At 41.3% G+C, this 19,843-nt stretch overlaps 4 protein-coding genes across 4 annotated transcripts in view; 3 read left to right on the forward strand and 1 right to left on the reverse strand.

Annotated features, from left to right (window-relative positions):
- Nucleotides 1-3,492: 3,492 nt before the first annotated feature.
- LOC311506138 (C-reactive protein-like) lies at nucleotides 3,493-5,158 on the reverse strand (the record flags this gene model as incomplete). The annotated part of the gene is made up of 2 exons (XM_084570019.1): nucleotides 4,843-5,158; nucleotides 3,493-3,855 (listed from the first exon to the last, which is right to left on the reverse strand). Exons 1-2 carry the CDS (start codon nucleotides 5,038-5,040, stop codon nucleotides 3,493-3,495), a joined length of 561 nt encoding a protein of 186 aa, XP_084426145.1. The 5' UTR covers nucleotides 5,041-5,158.
- A 1,459-nt stretch (nucleotides 5,159-6,617) lies between these two features.
- tsen54 (TSEN54 tRNA splicing endonuclease subunit) lies at nucleotides 6,618-12,486 on the forward strand. The gene is made up of 12 exons (XM_084570557.1): nucleotides 6,618-6,877; nucleotides 7,566-7,724; nucleotides 7,999-8,062; nucleotides 8,156-8,239; nucleotides 9,005-9,103; nucleotides 9,182-9,234; nucleotides 9,430-9,531; nucleotides 9,763-10,234; nucleotides 10,319-10,454; nucleotides 10,571-10,631; nucleotides 11,618-11,731; nucleotides 11,942-12,486. Exons 1-12 carry the CDS (start codon nucleotides 6,822-6,824, stop codon nucleotides 12,090-12,092), a joined length of 1,551 nt encoding a protein of 516 aa, XP_084426683.1. The 5' UTR covers nucleotides 6,618-6,821; the 3' UTR covers nucleotides 12,093-12,486.
- Nucleotides 12,487-12,940: 454 nt separating this feature from the next.
- LOC311506139 (5-hydroxytryptamine receptor 3A) lies at nucleotides 12,941-16,409 on the forward strand. The gene is made up of 8 exons (XM_084570020.1): nucleotides 12,941-13,278; nucleotides 13,372-13,416; nucleotides 13,492-13,601; nucleotides 13,896-14,089; nucleotides 14,173-14,336; nucleotides 14,410-14,620; nucleotides 14,698-14,856; nucleotides 15,875-16,409. The coding sequence occupies exons 1-8, from the start codon at nucleotides 13,057-13,059 to the stop codon at nucleotides 16,135-16,137; spliced, it is 1,368 nt and encodes a 455-aa protein (XP_084426146.1). The 5' UTR covers nucleotides 12,941-13,056; the 3' UTR covers nucleotides 16,138-16,409.
- Nucleotides 16,410-17,788: 1,379 nt separating this feature from the next.
- The window catches only part of tmem104 (transmembrane protein 104), a 48,352-nt gene continuing 46,297 nt past the window's right edge, over nucleotides 17,789-19,843 (forward strand). The window contains exons 1-3 of the mRNA XM_084571281.1: nucleotides 17,789-18,020; nucleotides 18,662-18,725; nucleotides 19,467-19,588. Coding sequence (XP_084427407.1) covers nucleotides 18,681-18,725; nucleotides 19,467-19,588 — 167 coding nt within the window. The 5' untranslated portion in view covers nucleotides 17,789-18,020; nucleotides 18,662-18,680. The remainder of the gene's footprint in view (nucleotides 18,021-18,661; nucleotides 18,726-19,466; nucleotides 19,589-19,843) is intronic.

Below are 19,843 nucleotides of genomic sequence, written 5' to 3' on the forward strand. Positions count from 1 at the left end.
AAAATGTAAACTTGGACAAAGGACACACACTCAGTCAGACATTTTTCAAAACACATAAGAAAATCATACATTCATTTTGTTAAAAAAAAATAAGGATGAACTTATTTCCCAGTGTTTTTTTCCCCCCCTCATAACTATCATATGTTGTACAGCCTACAGCAGCCAAAGGCATAAATTCTCTGCTTTGATTATAATCTTGACTGGTATAGTGCAAAAAGATCACTTCTGGCCATCAATCTGACTCTGCGAGGTTGATGCAAAGTCTGAGATGTGATGAATACCAGTTTGACCACAGCTGAACATCCCATTAAACAACGCACAGCTGTAAACCAGTAACCACGACAACGTTGTTTTCGGCAAAACGACGCAATTTATCTATGAGACCGCTGGATAAAGTCTGAGATGGAAATTCAGACTTAACGCCAAAAGTTACTCATTTCAGTCTGTTACGAAGAAGAATAACGGAAAAATATTATAATAATTAAATTAAATCAGATCACAAAGATTTAACTATGATTTGTAATTAAGTCATAAAGATGGATGATATGAAATGCTTTGACAAGAGAAATAAATCATTTTATCAGTTAACGGTCTTAATTAATACCTTCTAAAACAGACATATAGCATGATGAAATTATAATTTTGAGGTAATTATGTTATGATCCGTTGCAAAACTTGGCTGCTGTAACAAATCAAACGTTTTTTAATTCTAAATTAAAAAAAAAAGTCATCACCAACAGTAACTAAACCTTTAAGCTTGTCACCACACATTGAGAGGATTTTTAAACAAATGGCATCATTTCAGGGTTGATTCGTGAAGCTGTTATGATTTTGATGCAGATATTGATCTGTAGACTGTTTCAGGCTAATCTAACATTTTAAACACAGCAACAGAAAGACTTCACGTCTTTATGGAGCTCTGCTCCTCAGGTTTTGGTTCCCATCAGTGCTCCTGACCTCATCTGGGACATCTCGATTGATCCCGAAACAAGTCTGATCTTCAAGTGTGAGCAGTCGTACAAGTCAAACTCTGGCCAACATCAGAGTGGAAGCTATCCTGAAGACATCCTGTGACAAAACAACATCCCGTGCTTGGTCTTGGCTAGAGAAGCAAGCAACGTCTCAGTGTTTTCTCCATAGTATGTACATAATGAGCAAGATGAGGCCCGCCGACAGGGCTACAATCACAAACTCATGGATATAGAGGACCTTCTCCAGTGTATGGATCCTCTCCTCCATGGCACTGGTGTGGAAGTAGTCGTAGATGCCGGCTCCAATGCTCCACAGCGCCCACACAGCGTCCACCACCAGCGGCATGGTGAAGCAGGGAGGGAGGCTCAGACAGGCCTGGTCAAAGACTGGAACAAGGACATAAGACATAGAACAACTGAAAATCAACACAAGCTATGCTAGATATGCACAGATATGCTGAAGTTTTAGATGTGAACTTATCCCTATCTTAAGATTCAAGCCCTGAAAAAAACAGCGATCAAAACTTAACACAACAGAAAAATAATTTAGGTTTTAATATTATGGTATTTCAGAGTCAGGTTACTTGCTCACTTGCTCGTGATGCTATCTTTGAAATACTTTCCCTCAACCCTTACCCTGACCCAAACCACCTCAACTAAGCAGCTGGCTCGGTTGAAGATTAGACTGAAATGTGAAATATATGATAACAAAATTATTGTGTAATTAGTAGTTTTGACAAAAAATAAATAAAAATAAAAATCTGCTGATCTAGCCTACTACATAACTGATGTTGCTGTCGAATAAAATACTCGGTTTTATATAACATTTAAAATATTACAGTTTTAATATTTCATTTTATTATAAGGATATCCTTATAATACATATTGTTTTCAAGTGGCAACGGCTGAAATATGACTATTTAACTAGTGTTTTGAATAGTTTGTGAGTGCTTTTATGTTGCAACATTTTGAACTTTTCCCTTTAAACTTAATTAATAAACGTATTTTTATTATTAAATACCGCCAGTCATATCCTATTAGTATAGCAGCGATAGTAATCACTGCCTTGTGCTCAGGGTCTAATATGGGCTTCTGAAATGATTTAAAATAGTGTTTCAAACAGACTGTACAGAAATATAATACATCTTGTACATGAATCTTCTGCTAGCAAGCTAACTCTTTAGCTACAGGCTAGTAGCCTCTAAATAGCTACCTCGGGTTTTTCAGGGAACTGTCTTTACTTACAGCATTAGCTACTTCTGAAATTCTCATTGACCGGACAATCTCTCCACGACAGTCCAAGAATTCACACCATCTCGTGACATCTGCAGCTACTTTATTTCAGGAAGAGATTGAAATCCCATCTGCTGTGAGCCGCACCATCTTCTTCCGGGTGTGTTCCCTGGCTAGATTTCCCCCCTCTCGCCTACGACAAGATAATCCAAAGTTGATTTTGACAGACGATAACGTAAACATATAAACGTATAGGAAATAAAACATTACCTCAGGCATAGCTCAATCATCAGTGCCATCTGCGAAGACATCCAGTGGGACACACGGATTTTGTCTGGAGGCTTTTGTAGTTTTTGGAGTTGATCCCATGAGATCAAATAAAGGTGCAGGTCGATTCCATTCCCAGATACAACAGGCCGTTTTAAAAAGGCGAACCTTTTAGAAAAGTTTGTTTGTGAGTCATTCAATTACTTGTGCAGTGGGCTGAAATCCAGAAAGCCTCAGAATTATTTGGAAGATATTTAAACCTGCGTAATTCCGTCTGCGGCGTGGGAAGTTAAATTGGGACATATTTTGAATGCAATCTGGAATCATGCTTAAACACTAATTAATTGAATTATTACTAAGTGAATTTACACTTTTGTACGTCATTTAACAATCCGTATTTCAAGAGACCTCAAAACGGACGAGTCACATTACCAGGCGCGGTGGCCAAGTGGTAAGGCGTCGGTCTCGTAAACCGAAGATCGCGGGTTCGAACCCCGTCCGTGCCTGCAAACCGGGAAAATGTGTGGAAACTTTTTTGTCTTGTACGTTTGCGAAGTGACAACAATTTCACGCATACTTTGAATGTCCTGTATTATGATTCTTTTTGAAAATGAAAAAGTACACACAAATACTCCTTTAAGAGGCCCACAAGAGGGAGCTAAAACAACACATATAGTAATATTTTGATGGGCTATTTTCATAGTAGGCCCTGCACATCGTATGTGTTGTCTTGACTATTGTGATTATTTTTTTTTTTGTGATCGAGTAGGAGAAATTTGAAAGAGGTGTAGAAAAGGTGAAGAAAATTCATTCAACTGAAAGATTAACACTATTCAGAACCGTATATACAGTTCGATAGAATACAAAGAAAGCAGATTTAAAGACGTTGACAAAAATCAGCATTTTTTTTGATCATAGGGTTGTTGGTAATGAATTCTACGTTGTATTCTATTTGTTTTTTGTACATCATTATATTTCATCATTAAAAGCTACTGCTGGGGTACTTTGCTTGCTTTGTAGTTCATACCCGCTCTACTTTCCTCCCAGAAACCATGTCTTGAATGGAGCTGTCTGGCAGAACAAAGTCCCACATGTTAACATCAGAGATCTCCCCAACAAAACTCTGTTTGGCATCGAATCCTTCCAGGTAAGAGTCTGGGTCTTGTCCCAGGATGACCTTGCCTCCTTCACGAACAGAGAAACCCTTCTTGTAGATTTTGGTCAAGCTTCTCTTCCCGTCCATGAAGACGGCGGCCGCACCTGATTTGGACTCCCAGGTGATGCACAGGTGAGTCTCCAGGGCGCCAAGCTCAGGGACTTGGAATATAACACCTTCTCCACTCAAGAAGAAGGACAATCTAAACACACATTTAAAAATGCTACATTAAAATACACCAAAATTGTTATTGTATTGTATAGCTGTATTTTAGTAGCAGTAGAATGTCAGTAGTTGTATCACTGTAGTAGTAGTATTAGTAGTGGCGTTGGTTGTCACAAGTAGAAGCAGTACCTTAGTCAGAAATGTATGCATAGTTGTAGTATAGCATACAAACTTTTGTTTTTAGTTGTACTGGCACATGTAGTGTTGTAGAATTTGTAGTAGCTGTTGTAGTGCCACCGTGGGAGTAGTACTATTAGTAGTAAATTGTTAATGAAATTAAGTAAACTGTTTTTAGTTTAGCTGAAGTGTTACTGTGCTGGTATTATGAGTGGTAATAGCAGTAGTAGTTGTCACTTGTAGTAGCAGTACTAGTATCTCCGCAAGTAGCACATGCATAGTTGTAGTTTAGTATACTGTATAGTTGTTTGTAGTAGTGATAGTAGGAGGATGATTATTTTAGTACATTTGGAGTAGTAGTAGTAATAGTAATGAATTTGTTAGTAGAAGTGGAAGTATACTGGTAGTAGCAGCAAGTATTATTGTGTTTACAGATATAATAGTAGCGGTACTAGTAGCGTAATATATTTTGCAGTTGTATGTAGTAGCATCAGCACATGTAGTAGTGTAATTGGTAGCAGAAAGGATATTGTTAGCATTTGTAGAAGTATCTGTTGTGTTGTTAGCATTAGTAGTGGTGTTTGTGGTGTTGTTAGTAGTTGGTGTAGCAGTATTTATTATTACGTAATTAAAACATCATTTATATAAGTGCATGTAATGGTATTTTTAGAAGTAGTGGCAGTGGAAGTTTTAATGTGCTTGTAGAAGTAGTGGCTGTAATTGTAGTACTGTAGTATAGTGTATAGTTGTTTGTAGTTGTAGTTTTATTATGGTTGCATACAGAGTATATATTATACATACAGTAGCATTTGTTGTAGCAGTAACAATACTGGACTAACGTATTGTTAGTATTAGTAAGCCGTCATTGATTTACCTGCCGTCCAGCTCACGCCACACATTCAGCTCGTCAAAGTGTAAGGTCCTATAGGCAAAGAGAATGACCTCTCGCTCGCCGCTGAGCTCTGTGGCCACACGCATGCACAGAGTGAAAGCCCTCAGGCTCAACGGCTTCAGGGGAACCATCTCAACGTAGCTGGTGCTCGTCTCTCTGGGGAATACCAGCGACTTCATGGTGACGCTCCCTGAGAGACAATGAGCAGGACTTTGTCAAGAAGATTAGCAAAGAGTTTTCAGCAGCTTCCAGATCTCTGACAACCTTAACGTGCATCTCAGTTTCTAAGGAGCCCAAAGTGACCCATACATCTGCTGACATGTTCATAGAGAAAGTGTACAAAACACATTCTCATTTACAGACATGTTTTGAAAATGTGTCACGTTATTGTATAATTCCCCCATTAGTTCATCCATTTTTATATATATTTAGATATTTTTGATTATTTCCTGTGTATAAAATGAAAAAAAATGTGTAAATGAAAAAAAAACATTGCATAAATATGCAATATACAATAGACAAAACAGAAAAGGTGCACAGTTACCGGCCATCGCCGTGAATGAGAGGAGGAGAAGAACGGCGGAAAGACGCATGTTTGCTGAACAAACCTGTAGAAAAGGAGACAATTAAACCATTCAGTACATTTTTGTGCAACTTTAATTTATATGTGGTATAAATAGTTTTTAATGGTTATAAGATGATATAATAGTGAAACAAAGCTGTGTACATACCGTGCTACTGGGAAGGCCCTGCTACAAACTATCAACAGGGGGTTTTATAGCCTGACAGCAGTGCCCACCCCCATTACTATATACACATATACATTTAGCTGCTTAGGCAAGACTGGGTCAAATCAGAGTTCAGAGGGCAGACAAATAGAACTTTGGTTAAATGTTAACAATTGCACACAAAATCCTGAATCCTCCTTGATTGTAAAACAAATAGGCAGCCAAGGATTGCCGATGTGGTCCAATCCAACAAATAAACTACTGCAGCTGAAATTGCTGAACAATGAATGCTGGTTCTGATAGAAAAGGTTCGGAGCACAAAGTTATCACAGTTTGTCCACGAGGGCATCTGACCTCTGCACAGAACAGAGCCAGTGGAGGAAGGTGGTCATGTTTTCTTTTATCACCTGGATGGCTGGATAGGTGTGCGTCGCTTACCTGAGGAACACTTGGCACCAGGATACAACATCAGAAGGGGACATATGTCATCTGAAAACAGACCAAGGGAGTAACATATTGCAGCATGTACTTGTGTGCATAAAACTTAAAATGATGCCAATATGATGAGCTCTAACAGACTTCTAATAGTTTTAATAGTGGGGGTATTAGCAGGGTTGGGTATTTTTGCAGTTAAATAATACTTACATTGAACTTTACACGTCTATATGTATTGAGTCATGTGACTTTCACTTTCAAAGTTGGAAAAGAACAACTCATTCCATTACCACGACATATATATATACTGAACTGTTGTGTCACTCTGCAAACATCGGAGGAACGAGTTGTTTCTGGCCTAAAGGAAATTTGATTAGATAAGATAGGATTTAACTCGTCTGGATATATTGGATATATCAAAACTGTGTCCGTGACAAAAGCTTTATGTGTGACTTTTATTACATGAAGTTTATAAAAAGGTTTGAGAAAAACAAATACAAACTATATTCTTCACTAAAAACAGAGAAACCAAATCGCAAATGTATTACGTTTGGTCAACCAAATAAGATGCATGTAAAAGCCACCCAAAATGTACTCATTCACTGAAAGTATCCTGGACATTTAACATCAAATAATACTTTTATTAAGATAAAATAAGGCAATGGTTTGGTTGTGTTTTTTGCAAAAGAGAACAAAGATCTCGATGTGCTGTAGCGCCCTCTGTCGGTCATATTTTGTACTCACCGAGCTGGTGGTCACTAGGACCCAGAGGACAACGGCAAGTAGACCGGCTAAACATGGCGGACCAAAACAAGTCAGACAGCGAAGGGAAGTTCTACAGTGAAATATTAAGGTGCGTTTTTACCTTCGTCAGATTAATCAGTACGTTTATCAACTGGGTATCACTATCGTCTCTCCTATTTTCTCCCTCAGTGGATGTTTGTCAAACTTTTACTGCTGCCAGAACTCTCAGGCTGTTGCCTTGTGCACATGGTTCATTTAAAGCTAACTGAGAGCTAACGTTTGTAGTTGTTGATGCAGGGATATGGGACATTATTGACATTAAAAAGATCGGAGGCTGCTCTATAGTGGTAGTTTTGGTTGTTTCCAGGATTGAAATATTATTGGTAGATTTTTTTTTATGGGTAGTTGTCACTCATTTGATTCTCTGTCGCCCCCTGTTGAGTGTTTTGATTAACAACAGGATTAGATTAGAAATACAGTAGTACAAATAGTATGAATTAGTTGGACTAAATAGATTTTTTTTCTTTCATCGAAATCAAAAGGCTGTACACTAATCCTGATCAGACCCATTTTACAAAGTATAAAATCAATCAATTAAATTAGTTAGTTGTGCCAGTCCTTTCAGCTTTAGTGTATTGTAACAGTGACTTTGCAAGTTGTACATTGTTTTTTCTTCTCATGTGTTTAGTGGCAGGCTTGCGGCTCTGATCACACTGCTTCAGCTCTAAGCAGCTTCACCGAATACGTCTGATGTCTATGTGTCTTTCATAAGCAAGTGTCTCTCTTCGTAACTGCAGTCCGTCTGAGCTGTTCGCAGCCCGGGCCAGGAGTCACAAGATCCCAGTCAGAGGTCAGAAGGACTTCTTCCCCGACGACTCGGACGAGCAACGGCAGCGGCTTGAGCAGTCTCTGAATGAACACTGGAGCCTCATATCAGAGGAGAGAGTGGAGAGGCAGTGAGTAGACGTCTGTCCATCGTCTAGCTACCACTGCTCGGCACAGTATATATGCATCTCTTAAAATCAAATGATGTGTTATGAGATTCTGCCATCAGCTAAGCTCTTGAAAGCTCAAAGTAGTTCTTGTTGTTGTTGTTTTGCCCGTTTTAGCTCGTACATTCATCAGGGTTGTGTGTCTTTTGGCTTGTTGTGGACTTCTCTTTGCACCTGAGTGACCTGGGTCAGGTTGAGTTTCATGATATAGATACTGTGTGTTCTTACTCTCTTGCAGAGGAAGCCTGGTGAAGGCCACATGGATTCCAGGTGATCATATTGTGGAGCTTCAGTCTCCGGCTGTGAGTCCTGTCACCGCACACTCTGAGACAAGCTTGCACTCTGCCTCCTCTATTGCTTCTGCATGTTCGCCATATTTTTTCTCTTTGTCACAGGGCAAGTTCTGGCACACGATGGGCTTTTCTGCAAACGGCAAGCAGTATCTCCTCCCTGAAGAGGCTCTGTACCTGATGGAGTGTGTGAGTGGCAGATAAAACCTGTTGGTCGGGATGCGGTTCACCAGTTTAATTAACAGTCAACAGTGACTGAGTTTACATGGTTTTTAGTATCCTGGTTTTGAGGCTTATCCCGGCTTTGAGCATATCCGGGATATGGTGTTTACATGGAACACAGAGAAGCCCGGTTATTCATATCCCTGTATACATGATAAATACCAGAAACCCGTTTTCTGATCACTGCATCCTATCTGCGCATGCGTGTGTTACGTCTTTTACGTCTTTTGTTTACAACAGATTGCGGTTTTCCAACGCGACCTAACTCGTTCAACAGTGCGAGGTGGAAAACCAGCGTCACGTAGCTTTTCCGCAACAGACTTGAATATGTCGGCATTTCTGTGTTTTCTGCCATCTAAACACGTAGTTATGTTGAGGTCTTTCATTATTTTAAGGCAAAATTCAGTCTCTTCGTCGCTCCAAAAGTGAGAAGTTCTCGTTGCTGCAATGTTGTTTGTATATCTAGTGCGTCACTCGCGCCTGCGCAGACAGTGGGCAGCCGTCAGAGACCGGGATAAGGTGTATACATGCTCCAGTATCCCGGCTTCTATCGGAGTACTCCAGGTGGCAAAACCCGGTTTCTGAATTCGGGATATGGTGTTTACATGCACAAACACAAAAACGGGATACTTCAAAAACCCAATCAAAACCGGGATACTAAAGACCATGTAAACTCAGTCAGTGAGTCTCGTTGTGTGACCTGAATCTATGGCTCCTCTGTTGCGTGAACAGGGAAGCGTGCAGGTGTTTTACGAGGACCTGCCGCTGTCCATCCAGGACGGCTATGAGAAGTTTCTGTCCGAAGACACAGTGAGCCTCCAGCAGTATCAGGTGCAAATATTAATACTGCCGGTGCATATTCTGAAACACACTGTCCGACTGGTCTGACGAGTCTTTCTCATTGCAAAGGTGTTCGGGCACTTGAAGAGGCTGGGCTATGTGGTGCACCGATTTGATTCCAGGTAACAGAACTTTAATGTCACATTCAGACAGGATTGGAAAGACAGTCAAGTGGAACTGGAAATTAATAAAGACAACATGGCTTCTGAAAGATGTATTAATCCGTCACTATTGATTTGATTATTTACGCCTTTGCTTTTCCTGCTGGGACAAGTCAGAAAGTGAAGAGGGTATGTGCTGTGTTGGTCCTCTTACAGTTCTGAGCCGTCGTCCTACGCGAGGCAGTTGAACCTTCCTCAGTCACGTGACAAAGCAGCAAGGCAGCTGAAGAGGAAACGCAGCGCCAGCCCAACATGCAGGTGAACAGAGGCCATGCACCACACTGTTTATACTGCCTGTCATTTACTTAGGCATTCAGTATGAATGATCTGGGGGGTTTATTGATCAGTTGTTGTAAAGACAAAATATTGTATATTTTTCATTATATACCAAGAACAAATAGTATTGGCAGATCTCGAACAGATAACTGAGGTAGAGTTGATCATCAGTCAGTGCAGATGACCTGTAAACACTGTTTGTTATTCCTGCAGTCACCCTGAAGCACAAGAACAATGCACCACTGAGAAAATGGAGGAGGACGAATGCAGCCATGAAGGTGACGATGAAAAACCTCCTGAGTCACACCTGACGGCCTCTGCGGAGGTTCCAGAGGTCCAGACTGCCGCCGCAACTCCAGGAACCGAGGACAAGGGCAGGACCTGGTGGATGACGGACGCTCTTGTGGGTTCAGACGAACGATCGGATCATCGCTCCACCTCTGGCTCTTCGCGCTGGGACTTCAGCAGCATCTCGTTCCCCAACCTGGGTTCCAGCGATCGCCTCCCTAGCTGCATGGCCCCTCCGGACCCCTCTCTGCTGCCCGTGGATGTAACTGTAGGCGTGTGTGACGTTGCCCCCTGGAGGCGAAAAATCAACCTGCGGAAGGTGAGGATGTCGGCAAAGGAGGAGAGGAAGGAGGAGGAGAAACGCCGGCGGAGGCGGGATGTCAACAAAGACAGAGAGGTTTGTAGCAGCTGAAAATCTTATTTTTGAGCAGTATACAATATGGGACATGTCATGGGGAATCACATTCTGAGTTCCTTCAAGGTTCGGCGGTGCAGAAACTGGGCGGAGTACCAGGAGCTCCTGGCAAGGCGGCAAGGGAGGCATTCGGGCCGACCAGCACACCTGTGGAACCGGGAAGTTGCTCCTTTACACGACCCAACAAAACCAATCCCCACTGGTGAGATCAGATCACATGACTGTGAAGTCAGTTCAGAGTTTATGCAGTATCTGTGTCTTAAAAATGATCAGTGTCTGACTGAATGCTAAGTAAATGATATTTGTTTTCTATTCCAGCGGAGCTGTTGGATAAAATCAGTGTGATTAAATCGACAAATTTGCTCGAGGGAGCGTCCAGGTATCTTTTATTTGCACTGTCATGCTGATAAACTGTGAGATGGTTATAAACACAGAGTTTATAGACACCTTTAGACGTAGCAACTGAAGATTAATCATGTTCTACAACTGAGAATTTGACTCACTTTCTGAAGTGAAATTCAGAAACAAAGCCTCTGGCTGTGTTGATGCCACTGAGCGGTTTTGAAGCTCAATGTGGCGTCTTTGACCGTCACCATCTTTGCAGTGCACCTAACTCCACCTAACTCCACCTAACTCTCAGCTTATTCAAAGCTTGGTGGAGTGAGGCGGGAGGGTGACGCTTCGGCAGACAGCTACCAACTGTGAGCACACCTACCTGTCACTCAAAACAGTCGTACCCTCAGTTATGCTTGATTTTATGCCTTGATATAATTTAAACAGGCGGGTTATAAAACAGTTATCCTCCGCACAGTTGTCATGAATGAAAAAAAACTAGTTATAGAAACTAATACAGTTTTTGTACCAGGCTGTAAACATGTTTATTTCTGTTGAACATTTTAACATGGAGGTCTATGGGGATTGGAGTCAGCCTCTAGTGGTCGTTTGTGGAACTGCAGTTTTTGCTCAATTCTTCAGTCTCAGGAATTACAGATCATGGTGTTGGCTGCTGGGATGAATCTAATAGAGCATACTTTGTTGTTGTCCCTGTTACAGTTAACAGACTTAAGATAGAGGTGTTTTTTATCAATAGAAAGAAATACTCATGCAGCTCCTTCTGATTAGAAGACTCCGAGTCCCCTGTAAAGGCAAATAAATCAGAATGTGGACTTAACGCGACCCAAGCTCGTCTCTCTACTGTCACAGGTTACGATCTTTAATTTACAAACCCATAAAGACTCAGAGACAAAGGGGGCGACGTGCTGCAGCTCTGCCGTTTGTCATCGACGTGGCTAGGTTGAAGTATTGTGCTCTGATGGACAGCCCCCATTCAGGAGGTATTGATGACCTTATGCTCTGCCCGCTCAGGTTAAAAGGTTCGGATGAGTGGAGGATTTGTTTCAATGTTTACCAGCCTGACACGGTGGCTGACTTTAAGAAGAGCAGCCCAGGGAAACCGTACTCCCGCATGTGTGTGTGCAGGTAAGCAATCACACAAACACACCTCACAACGGTGTGTTTACTCAAGATTGACTTACAGGAGGACGGACTCCCATTAAATCGACGTTTTGTCACATCTTCCTCTTTGTCACTGTGATGGGGCCAAAATTAAGTAATTATTAAAGGCTCATTGCGACAAGCACGTTGTTCGTAATAGCTCACAATAATCGTTCAGTTTCTGCTCTGTCTCAGCTTCAGTGGCCCCGTGCCTGACCTGCGAGCAATTAAGCAGCTGGCCTTCCAGAGCGGAGACGTCCCAGTGGTGTTTGCTGTGGTGGACTACGGAGACATATCCTTCTACACCTTCAAAGACTTCCAGCTGCCCACTGACGTTTACCCCTGAGGAGCACGTGTCCAGGACTTTAAAATAAACCTCCACGTCCTGTCTTCTTCGTTGACGCACAAGTGTAAAAAGAAATGATTTAGTGCCAAAGTTGTGACCGTAATCTACCTTCATTACAGTTTTGTTCGCAGGAATTATTGGGAAGATAAATGATAGATTATTAATATTATTATCATCAGTATCATGATTTTCCCATAAACAAGAAATGACAGCTGCTGCAGCAAGCTGTTACTACACTCAGAGGCTTTTGATCTGAGAGGATTTTTTCCTCACCAAAAAAATGATGGAATAAAAAAATACAGCAAAAAAAAAAAACATTGTCTGACTTTTTTATTTACAGCTCTCAGTATCATCACATTCTTCTGGATATATGACACACACATACACACAACCAGTTTGGGAACAACTAAAAAAACATGAAAAACAGCACAAGGTGTTGACCTAGTTTCCAAATTCACTAGATCCCAAACTGATCTGTGGGATACACTGGAACAAGTCTGATCCACAGAGCCACCCCCCTAAACCTTAACCATAACCCTAAGATCTCCTTATTGATTTTAAAGGAGCTTTAACTGATTCAGACACCCTTTGCAGTGATTCACTTTTATTTTAATAGCCTCACAGTTTTGTTGAGCTTTGGGTGGAAAACTTTCTCACCTGATGTCACCCTGTGCTCTCCTCATGCTGCCTGTTTGCTTTAGCTGCAGGGCGACAATAGGACCGCACGGACGATTTGAATTATCTCACCTGTGACTGAACGCAGGAACTAAGAGAAGCGAGTTTCCACTTGGACAGTGCCATTGATTGGATCTATTGACTGTATTGTCCTGTTTATGAAAGCGGCTTTTCTGTTTAAAAGGGCCGCCTCAGACTGAGCTGCAGGTAAACGGGCCATGGCAGCTCTGCAGATCCTAGCTTTTCTTGCTCTGATTGGTGAGTTTAAATTTCGATGATGTGATTTTAGATGTTTCGGATGGTGTGTTTCTCTGCTCAGTACGGCCTAAACGCCTTCTTCCCAGCAGGAGTGTCCCGCGGTCAGACTTCAGACTGCTCCTACTACAGTCTGCTGAACCACTTGAACCTGACGACAACGAATAAATTTCTAGAAGTCACGCGACCAGTGAAAAACTGGAAAAGCTCCACAGATGTTAATTTGGACCTGTATTTGTATGGCATTTTAGAAGTGGTAAGTTTCCCTGATGTCATGTTTCTGTTTTGTTCGCCTCTGTTGTATTAAGGCAGCGAAATCTGAAGAGATATCTCTGCTGATTGTCCGCAGAATGAGAAATCTCAAACCATCACAAGTCACATCTGGGTGAAAATGGTAAGACACGAGTTCAGGTGACATGTTCGGATTTAAGAAGTACATGTACTTCTAAAGCCCTGCTTCTCCTCCCAGGAATGGACAAACGAGCTCCTGACTTGGAATTCTTCTGACTTTTGTGGGATAAACAAGCTGACCGTTCCCACTTCGATGCTCTGGGTCCCCGACGTTGTCATCCGGGAGGAGTATGTTTGTTAAAGCACTGCAGCTTGTTTGTCACTCAGAGGGGAGTGAAAAGTGGCTGAACGGTTTTGGAAGGCTGATGTTAAGCTAATAAATCTGAAAGATAATTGCCTGCAACACATTCGCCTTCACATTCCTTACAGTACATTGGAGACTTAAATATGCACTTAAGTATAATTATCCTTGAAAAGGAGGAGAAAACAATAAAACACGTTTGTACACAATTCAGTACAAGGTTCTAATTCTGTTCTGTGCAATTCGATCTGAAAACTGAATCCTTTAATCCCCTTTTCTCCACTCCCTTCTTGTCCCGTCAGTGCTTCTGATAGTGGCAGTGTTCGGAACAGTCTTCTCCTCAGCTTGGAACCCAGTGGCCTGGTGACTCAAAACACGCGGCAGAAACTGACCTACACCTGCCAGCTCATCCTCACCATGTTCCCCTTCGATGAGCAAAATTGTAACATCACATTTACGTCCATGAGCACTGATTGTAAGTTATTCACTGCAGGCTCACAGCTTTTATTCATCCATCCATCATTTGACACTTGTTTTTTTTTTTTATCATCTGCACAGTCGGAGCTATAAAACTAGGAACCATCAGCAATGACACGCGGCTCACTTTACTCTCTGAGTTGTTCATGGTCACACAGGGAGAGTGGACACTCAAAAACATTGAAATCGACAAATGTTTTATTTATAATGGGGATATTTCTGTACCAGCCAAACTTGTATACATGGTGAGAAGATATTTGCAATGAAATTCAGAGAAATCTCCAGGTCTGTTTGTCTCTAATGAATCCGTCTTTACAGGTCACCATCAAGAGGAAGGCAATGCTTTACGTGATGAATTTAATCGTACCCCTGTTCTATCTGCTCGCCCTGGATTTGGCGTCCTTCTTCATCAGCGAGGCCAGAGGAGAAAAGCTCAGCTTCAAAGTGACAATCCTCCTGTCCATATCCGTCTTGCTGCTGATTCTGCGGGACATGCTGCCGTCCACTGAAGAGAACCTGCCCATGATCGGTGAGTGTCCAGGTCGTCCCTCGATAGGTTTCGGCGTCATCAAACTGACCCCTAACGTCTTCGCACTTTTGTTCTAGCTATCTACTTTGTTGTAGTCTTCGCTCTGGTGGGGATAAGCGTCCTGGAGGCCATAATGGTGGGCTTCTTGATGGACCTTGGTGATTTTTGTGCTAGGGAAGATCAAAGCTCTGACAGTGACCAAGGGGACATTCAGCTGGTTGACATCAATGACAAAGGTACGACTCATTCTAGTGAAAACTCTATTGAATAATGCACGATTAGAGCTTGTGTCAATATGATTCAAGACCACATTTCTCACATTTATTCATGCCATTAAACTAGAGTTTAGGTAGAGTATCCTTATGAATGGGTATCATTTGCATCATCTGCCAAAAACAGAGACGTGATATGAGGTTCATGGACGGTACACCCTCATTGCCCTGGCTGCGCCTTGAAATTCTGTCCATAAATAAAATGGGCACGGGCCTTCTGACAGGTGGAATATAGGTCTAACTTTTTTCACTGCCTGCTGCAGCTGGAAACAAGCTTGATGAGAATTACACATGAAAGAGTAGGGAGTGAACATCTTGTTTAAACAGAGATACACCAGTCAGGCTTAACATTATGACCACCTTCCTAATATTGTATAGGTCTCCCTTGTGCCTCCAAAACAGTTGTGAGTCATCAGAGAATGGACATGGGCCTTCTGAGGGTGTCCTGTGGTGTCTGGCAACAGAATGTTGTTAGTGGGGGAGTTTGGGTTCTACGGGTTGAGGGGAGGGGCCTCTGTGGATCATCCCACACATACTTGATCGGTTTGGGATCTAGTGAATTTGGAGGCCAGATCAACACCTTGTGGTGTTCCTCCTATTTATAAAATTTTGGTCCAAAACCATTCTTGTGTGTGTGTCTGTGTCAGGCTGCATCCTGCCGGGTTAGGGTTAAGTTTAGTGTCATTGCTATGAGGTGGGGGTGCCTGGTCTGGTCTAGGTGGGTTGTACATGTCTAAATAACTTCCACATGAATGCCAGGTCCGATAGTTTCCCAGCAGGACATTGAATTGTCACAAGATGGTCAATGTTTCTTACTGACATTTCACGTCTCAGTGGTTTTAATGTTTTGGCTGATCAGTGTCTGTCTCCTTAGCTTCTAAATGCTCCGCTATGTTCACCAGCTAGTCTAAGAGCAGCTTCCACTATAGAAGTAAATAGGAGCGTTCTCTCTGCTGGAATAACGTATGTATTTCCCACACAGAGCCTGCTGGACCTGAAGAGGAAGTCCAGGTGAAACCAGAGAAGAGTTGCCTTCCCAGTGAATACGACCTGCTGAGGCTGACCCTGGACGAAGTGAAGGTGGCTCGAGAGGAAGCTGCACGAGTGAACAAAGGCCAGAAGAAGAGGGAAGGCTACAGACGAGTGGCCATAGTCCTTGACACTGTGTTCTTTGTCTTATATTTTTTGACTGTCGTCCTTTTTCTGACATACATGTACATAGAGTGGATTCAGAAGATGGAATAGATGTTGTGTGTATAATGTGTCAGTGCATGGCAATGTTTTTAAGATTGAATGTTAGCATTAACATGTATGGATGCGTGCAGTGAATTGAAGTAAAAAAAACACCAATATTTTGTCTTTTCTAAACCATACGTTTGAAACATCTGCCGCAGCTTTTTCTTCTGAACAATTATACATACAGTATGTGGTGTCTAAAATACGACGTCCGCATTGAAAATAAATAAATTATATGTATTTTAGCTCTGAAGAAAGCTGGGCAAAAATAAAACTAATTGTTATATTTTTAACATCTTAAATTCAGCTGACATTAAGGATAAATCCACAACATGATGAAGGAAAGGATGAATGAATGAATACAAGGATAATACCATTATCCTTATTAGTCATATTAATATACTCTTGTCTAAAAAGTGTTTATTTTTAATTAATCTTTGCTCATTCGTTGATGTGTTCGTCAAACCTATTTCATTTGTTGGAATTTTTCTGTATTTAGTTGGTAGCTGTTATGCATTATCAAAAAGACCATTACCTGCTCAGATAATCCAATATACCGGATTATTATGGGCTGGTAAATTTGATCACTCTATTGAAGACATCTGTGCATATGACTTAATAGATGCCAACATATATTTGCTTCAGTAAAACTGGTAAATTTATAGATGAAAGAGTTTTGTTAAGGTGTAATTTATTTGTACCAGAGATGCACTGAACACTTAAAATAGATTTTGCCTCACATTGGAAAATCTAATAATGTTACATTTGACTTTTAGTAAATTGGCCCTGCCAATGAGGTGCCCCTTATTCATTTTTCAGGGAGTTGGCAACCCTTTGTTCTGCATTTACAAAATAGAATACATTGACTCCTTCAGTGTGTTGTTGTAATTTCTTTATTTGTTACTGTGATTACTTTTATTCTCTGGCCCCTGAGTTTGCCTCAGTTTCATGAGCTGGCCCCGATTCCCAATTAATTGAATAGCACTGCCTTAGAGCTTCTGTCTTGTGAACCTCTAAGTCTGAATCCTGCATTTATTACAGGTACAACCATAAAAGGACTATTACAGCTGTTCAGAGACTGGGAATGAGAATGTTTTATACAATTTCAGCAGCACCAGCAGAGATTCAGAAAACTTTATTTGTCCACGGGGGGCAATTTAAGTAAGAGTGCTAAAAGTGAGATGCTGGGATGTATGGACTCAGGTTTATGGACAGGTGTGCAGTCATATGACATCCAGACGTGTCATGTGACAGGGCGTCCTGGGAAAGGGCTCGCTCGTTTTCATAACTCCAACAAAAACGGAAAAACATGTTGTGAATAATGAAAATTTTAATTAATATGTAGTCATATAATGTAGAATACACTTTAGGCCATTGTTAATATTATTCGACTTGTCCGTTTATTAATTATTTAACTGTACAGGGATCGCAGCGATAAACAAAACAGTCCTGTGATTTACTCCCGCACTAAGGATCAGCTGGAGCGTCAAGTTAACTGTAATAATAACGAAAACGGCGTTGTTTGCTCCTTACAATAAAAGCCTTGCCACACCTATTACATGGGAAGCTTTTACTTTGAAGGTGCCTACCGGAAGTAAGTCTTAGTCTTAGAAGTAATTTACGTGCGGGAGCAGGTTTCTAATCTTAGTTTACTGCTGAAGTTAGCTAAGTGTTAGAGCCCTGCTAGCCCCGTGAGAACCCACAGGGATGTGTTTTAAGCCTTCCTCATACACCGACTTTCTTTCGACTATTTGGCAACTACAAAGCCCATGTAAGGCGGAGAGTGCGTGCGTTTATTCGGCTAGCTTGTGGGGCTCAGACCCAGCTGACAGCTTGGAGCATCCTGCTAGCCTAGCAGCTAAATTAGCCAGACAGATTGGGGAAGAAGGAAGGTGAGCACTGTTTGCTTTTCTTTCCAATCATGACACCTGTTTAGATAGCTACAGAATAACCGCCTTTAGCTACCAGTGTGAATTACTAAACGCCAAAACAACTCTGTTGTTGACTGTTACCAGCTGCGCTAGTCTGACGGTACGTTACATCTGCTTTGCTAGCAAAGAAATGCCAGCTCAGTCAGTAAATATTGATTCAAAGACAACTTAATACAACGAGAGTAGTGACTAGAGATCCACTCCAAAACACTACCACGATTCAAAGGAAAGAAAAAGAATATTCTATAGATTGCATAGAGGTAACCGGAAATCATTTCACTGTTTTGCTGAAATATGCTCTGTTTACTGATTAATTTCCTTACCGAATTAAAAATTGGTTCCTAAAATTGAATAAATGTTTTAAGTTGAAACTACTATCTTTGTGTCCTTTTGCCAATATTAAAATTCATGCTAAATTGCACAATTTGTTAATGGGGTTCTGTTTACAAGCAATGAAGAACAAAAAAAACAAAAACAAAAACAGCGCTTTGAACGTTTATTCTCGCGTTGTTTTGTCTTTTATTTGTCTATTTTGAGAATGCTATCGTTAAATTGAAAATCGTCCCTCTTTCAGATATTTGGTTGTTGTTTTGTCTCTTCAGGTAAAGACCAGACTCATCAATGGCAGGGGGAATAACAGAGTCGGGGGAGCCATACTCTCCATTTGTGAGTATTGTAATAATAATATAATGACTCCTATCTAATGTTTAAGGCACACATTTATCCGCCTCGTTCCTTTGTGAGCTCTGTAACTATTGGGATTGGTGAAATCCTGAAGACACATTCTGTGTATTGATCTGCTGATGCTTTAACTTTTATCGATTAAATTGATTGTACATACTTTGTAAAGGTTGGGTGTCTTTTCATGTCTTCATGAACTTCACTCTAGGTTGTCACATGTCTTTGTAAGTGGAGACCGTGCATATGTATGTGAAAGAGGAAGCATAACTGCTTACACATCAGACCTCTTTATGGTTTGGGCTCACTTTTAACGACTCATTTTGTAAGACTTGCGTCCAGCATTACTTTGTCTTCAAGTTCCTGTTCTGCTGGTCAGAGATAAAGCTTTGAATCATTAAAGCACTCTGCTACCTGATAGGGTGCATGTTGCCCAATTAGCCCTGAACAACGGTTGATTCTTCCAAAGGGTAGTTTGATCTTTATTAACCAGAGTGCTGAGGAGCACCTGATACTGCTGTGCCTGACATTTGCACTTACGAAAAACTTCACAAAGTGAATTGTTATTAGATGATTGATCCATGTAGAGAATTTAGGTCAGCACTGCAGCAGAATTAAAATGGGGAACAAAATGAGATCGAAAATGAGATAAAGTTAAAGACTTTTTTTTTTTTAGGAGAGTTGCATCAGAGCTGTTTGTGTCTTTACCTTCCATCGTTTCCTCTCCAGGTGGGGCTGGTGTATATGTTTAATCTGATTGTGGGAACAGGAGCTCTGACGATGCCCAAAGCCTTCGCTACAGCTGGCTGGGCGGTCAGCTTAGCACTCATCTCCTTTTTAGGATTCATGAGGTGAGTCCGTGACACCCTCACTTTGAAAATAAAAGTATTCATGTCCCCTCAACCTAACTTCCAACAACTAGGTCAGTGAAAACATGGATGTGTCTTTTACAGTTTATATTCATTTTCAGTATTAGAACAGCGCAATACACAGATCAGGCATAACATTAAAACCACTGACAGGAGAAGTAAATAACATTGACCATCTTGTAACTATTTAACGTTCTGCTGGGAAACTTTTGGACCTGGCATTCATTCCTGTGGATG

Source organism: Chelon labrosus (genome assembly GCF_963514085.1).
Source record: "Chelon labrosus genome assembly, chromosome: 21".
In the NCBI taxonomy this organism is placed as follows: domain Eukaryota; kingdom Metazoa; phylum Chordata; class Actinopteri; order Mugiliformes; family Mugilidae; genus Chelon; species Chelon labrosus.

Coding starts and splice junctions, on each gene's coding strand:
- LOC311506139 (XM_084570020.1), top strand. CDS start 13,057: ATGTTTCGGATGGTGTGTTTCTCTGCTCAGTACGGCCTAAACGCCTTC. Junction 13,279..13,371: donor TGTATGGCATTTTAGAAGTG/GTAAGTTTCCCT, acceptor GATTGTCCGCAG/AATGAGAAATCTCAAACCAT. Junction 14,337..14,409: donor CAGCCAAACTTGTATACATG/GTGAGAAGATAT, acceptor CCGTCTTTACAG/GTCACCATCAAGAGGAAGGC.
- tsen54 (XM_084570557.1), top strand. CDS start 6,822: ATGGCGGACCAAAACAAGTCAGACAGCGAAGGGAAGTTCTACAGTGAA. Junction 10,235..10,318: donor ATGTCAACAAAGACAGAGAG/GTTTGTAGCAGC, acceptor AGTTCCTTCAAG/GTTCGGCGGTGCAGAAACTG. Junction 11,732..11,941: donor TCCCGCATGTGTGTGTGCAG/GTAAGCAATCAC, acceptor GCTCTGTCTCAG/CTTCAGTGGCCCCGTGCCTG.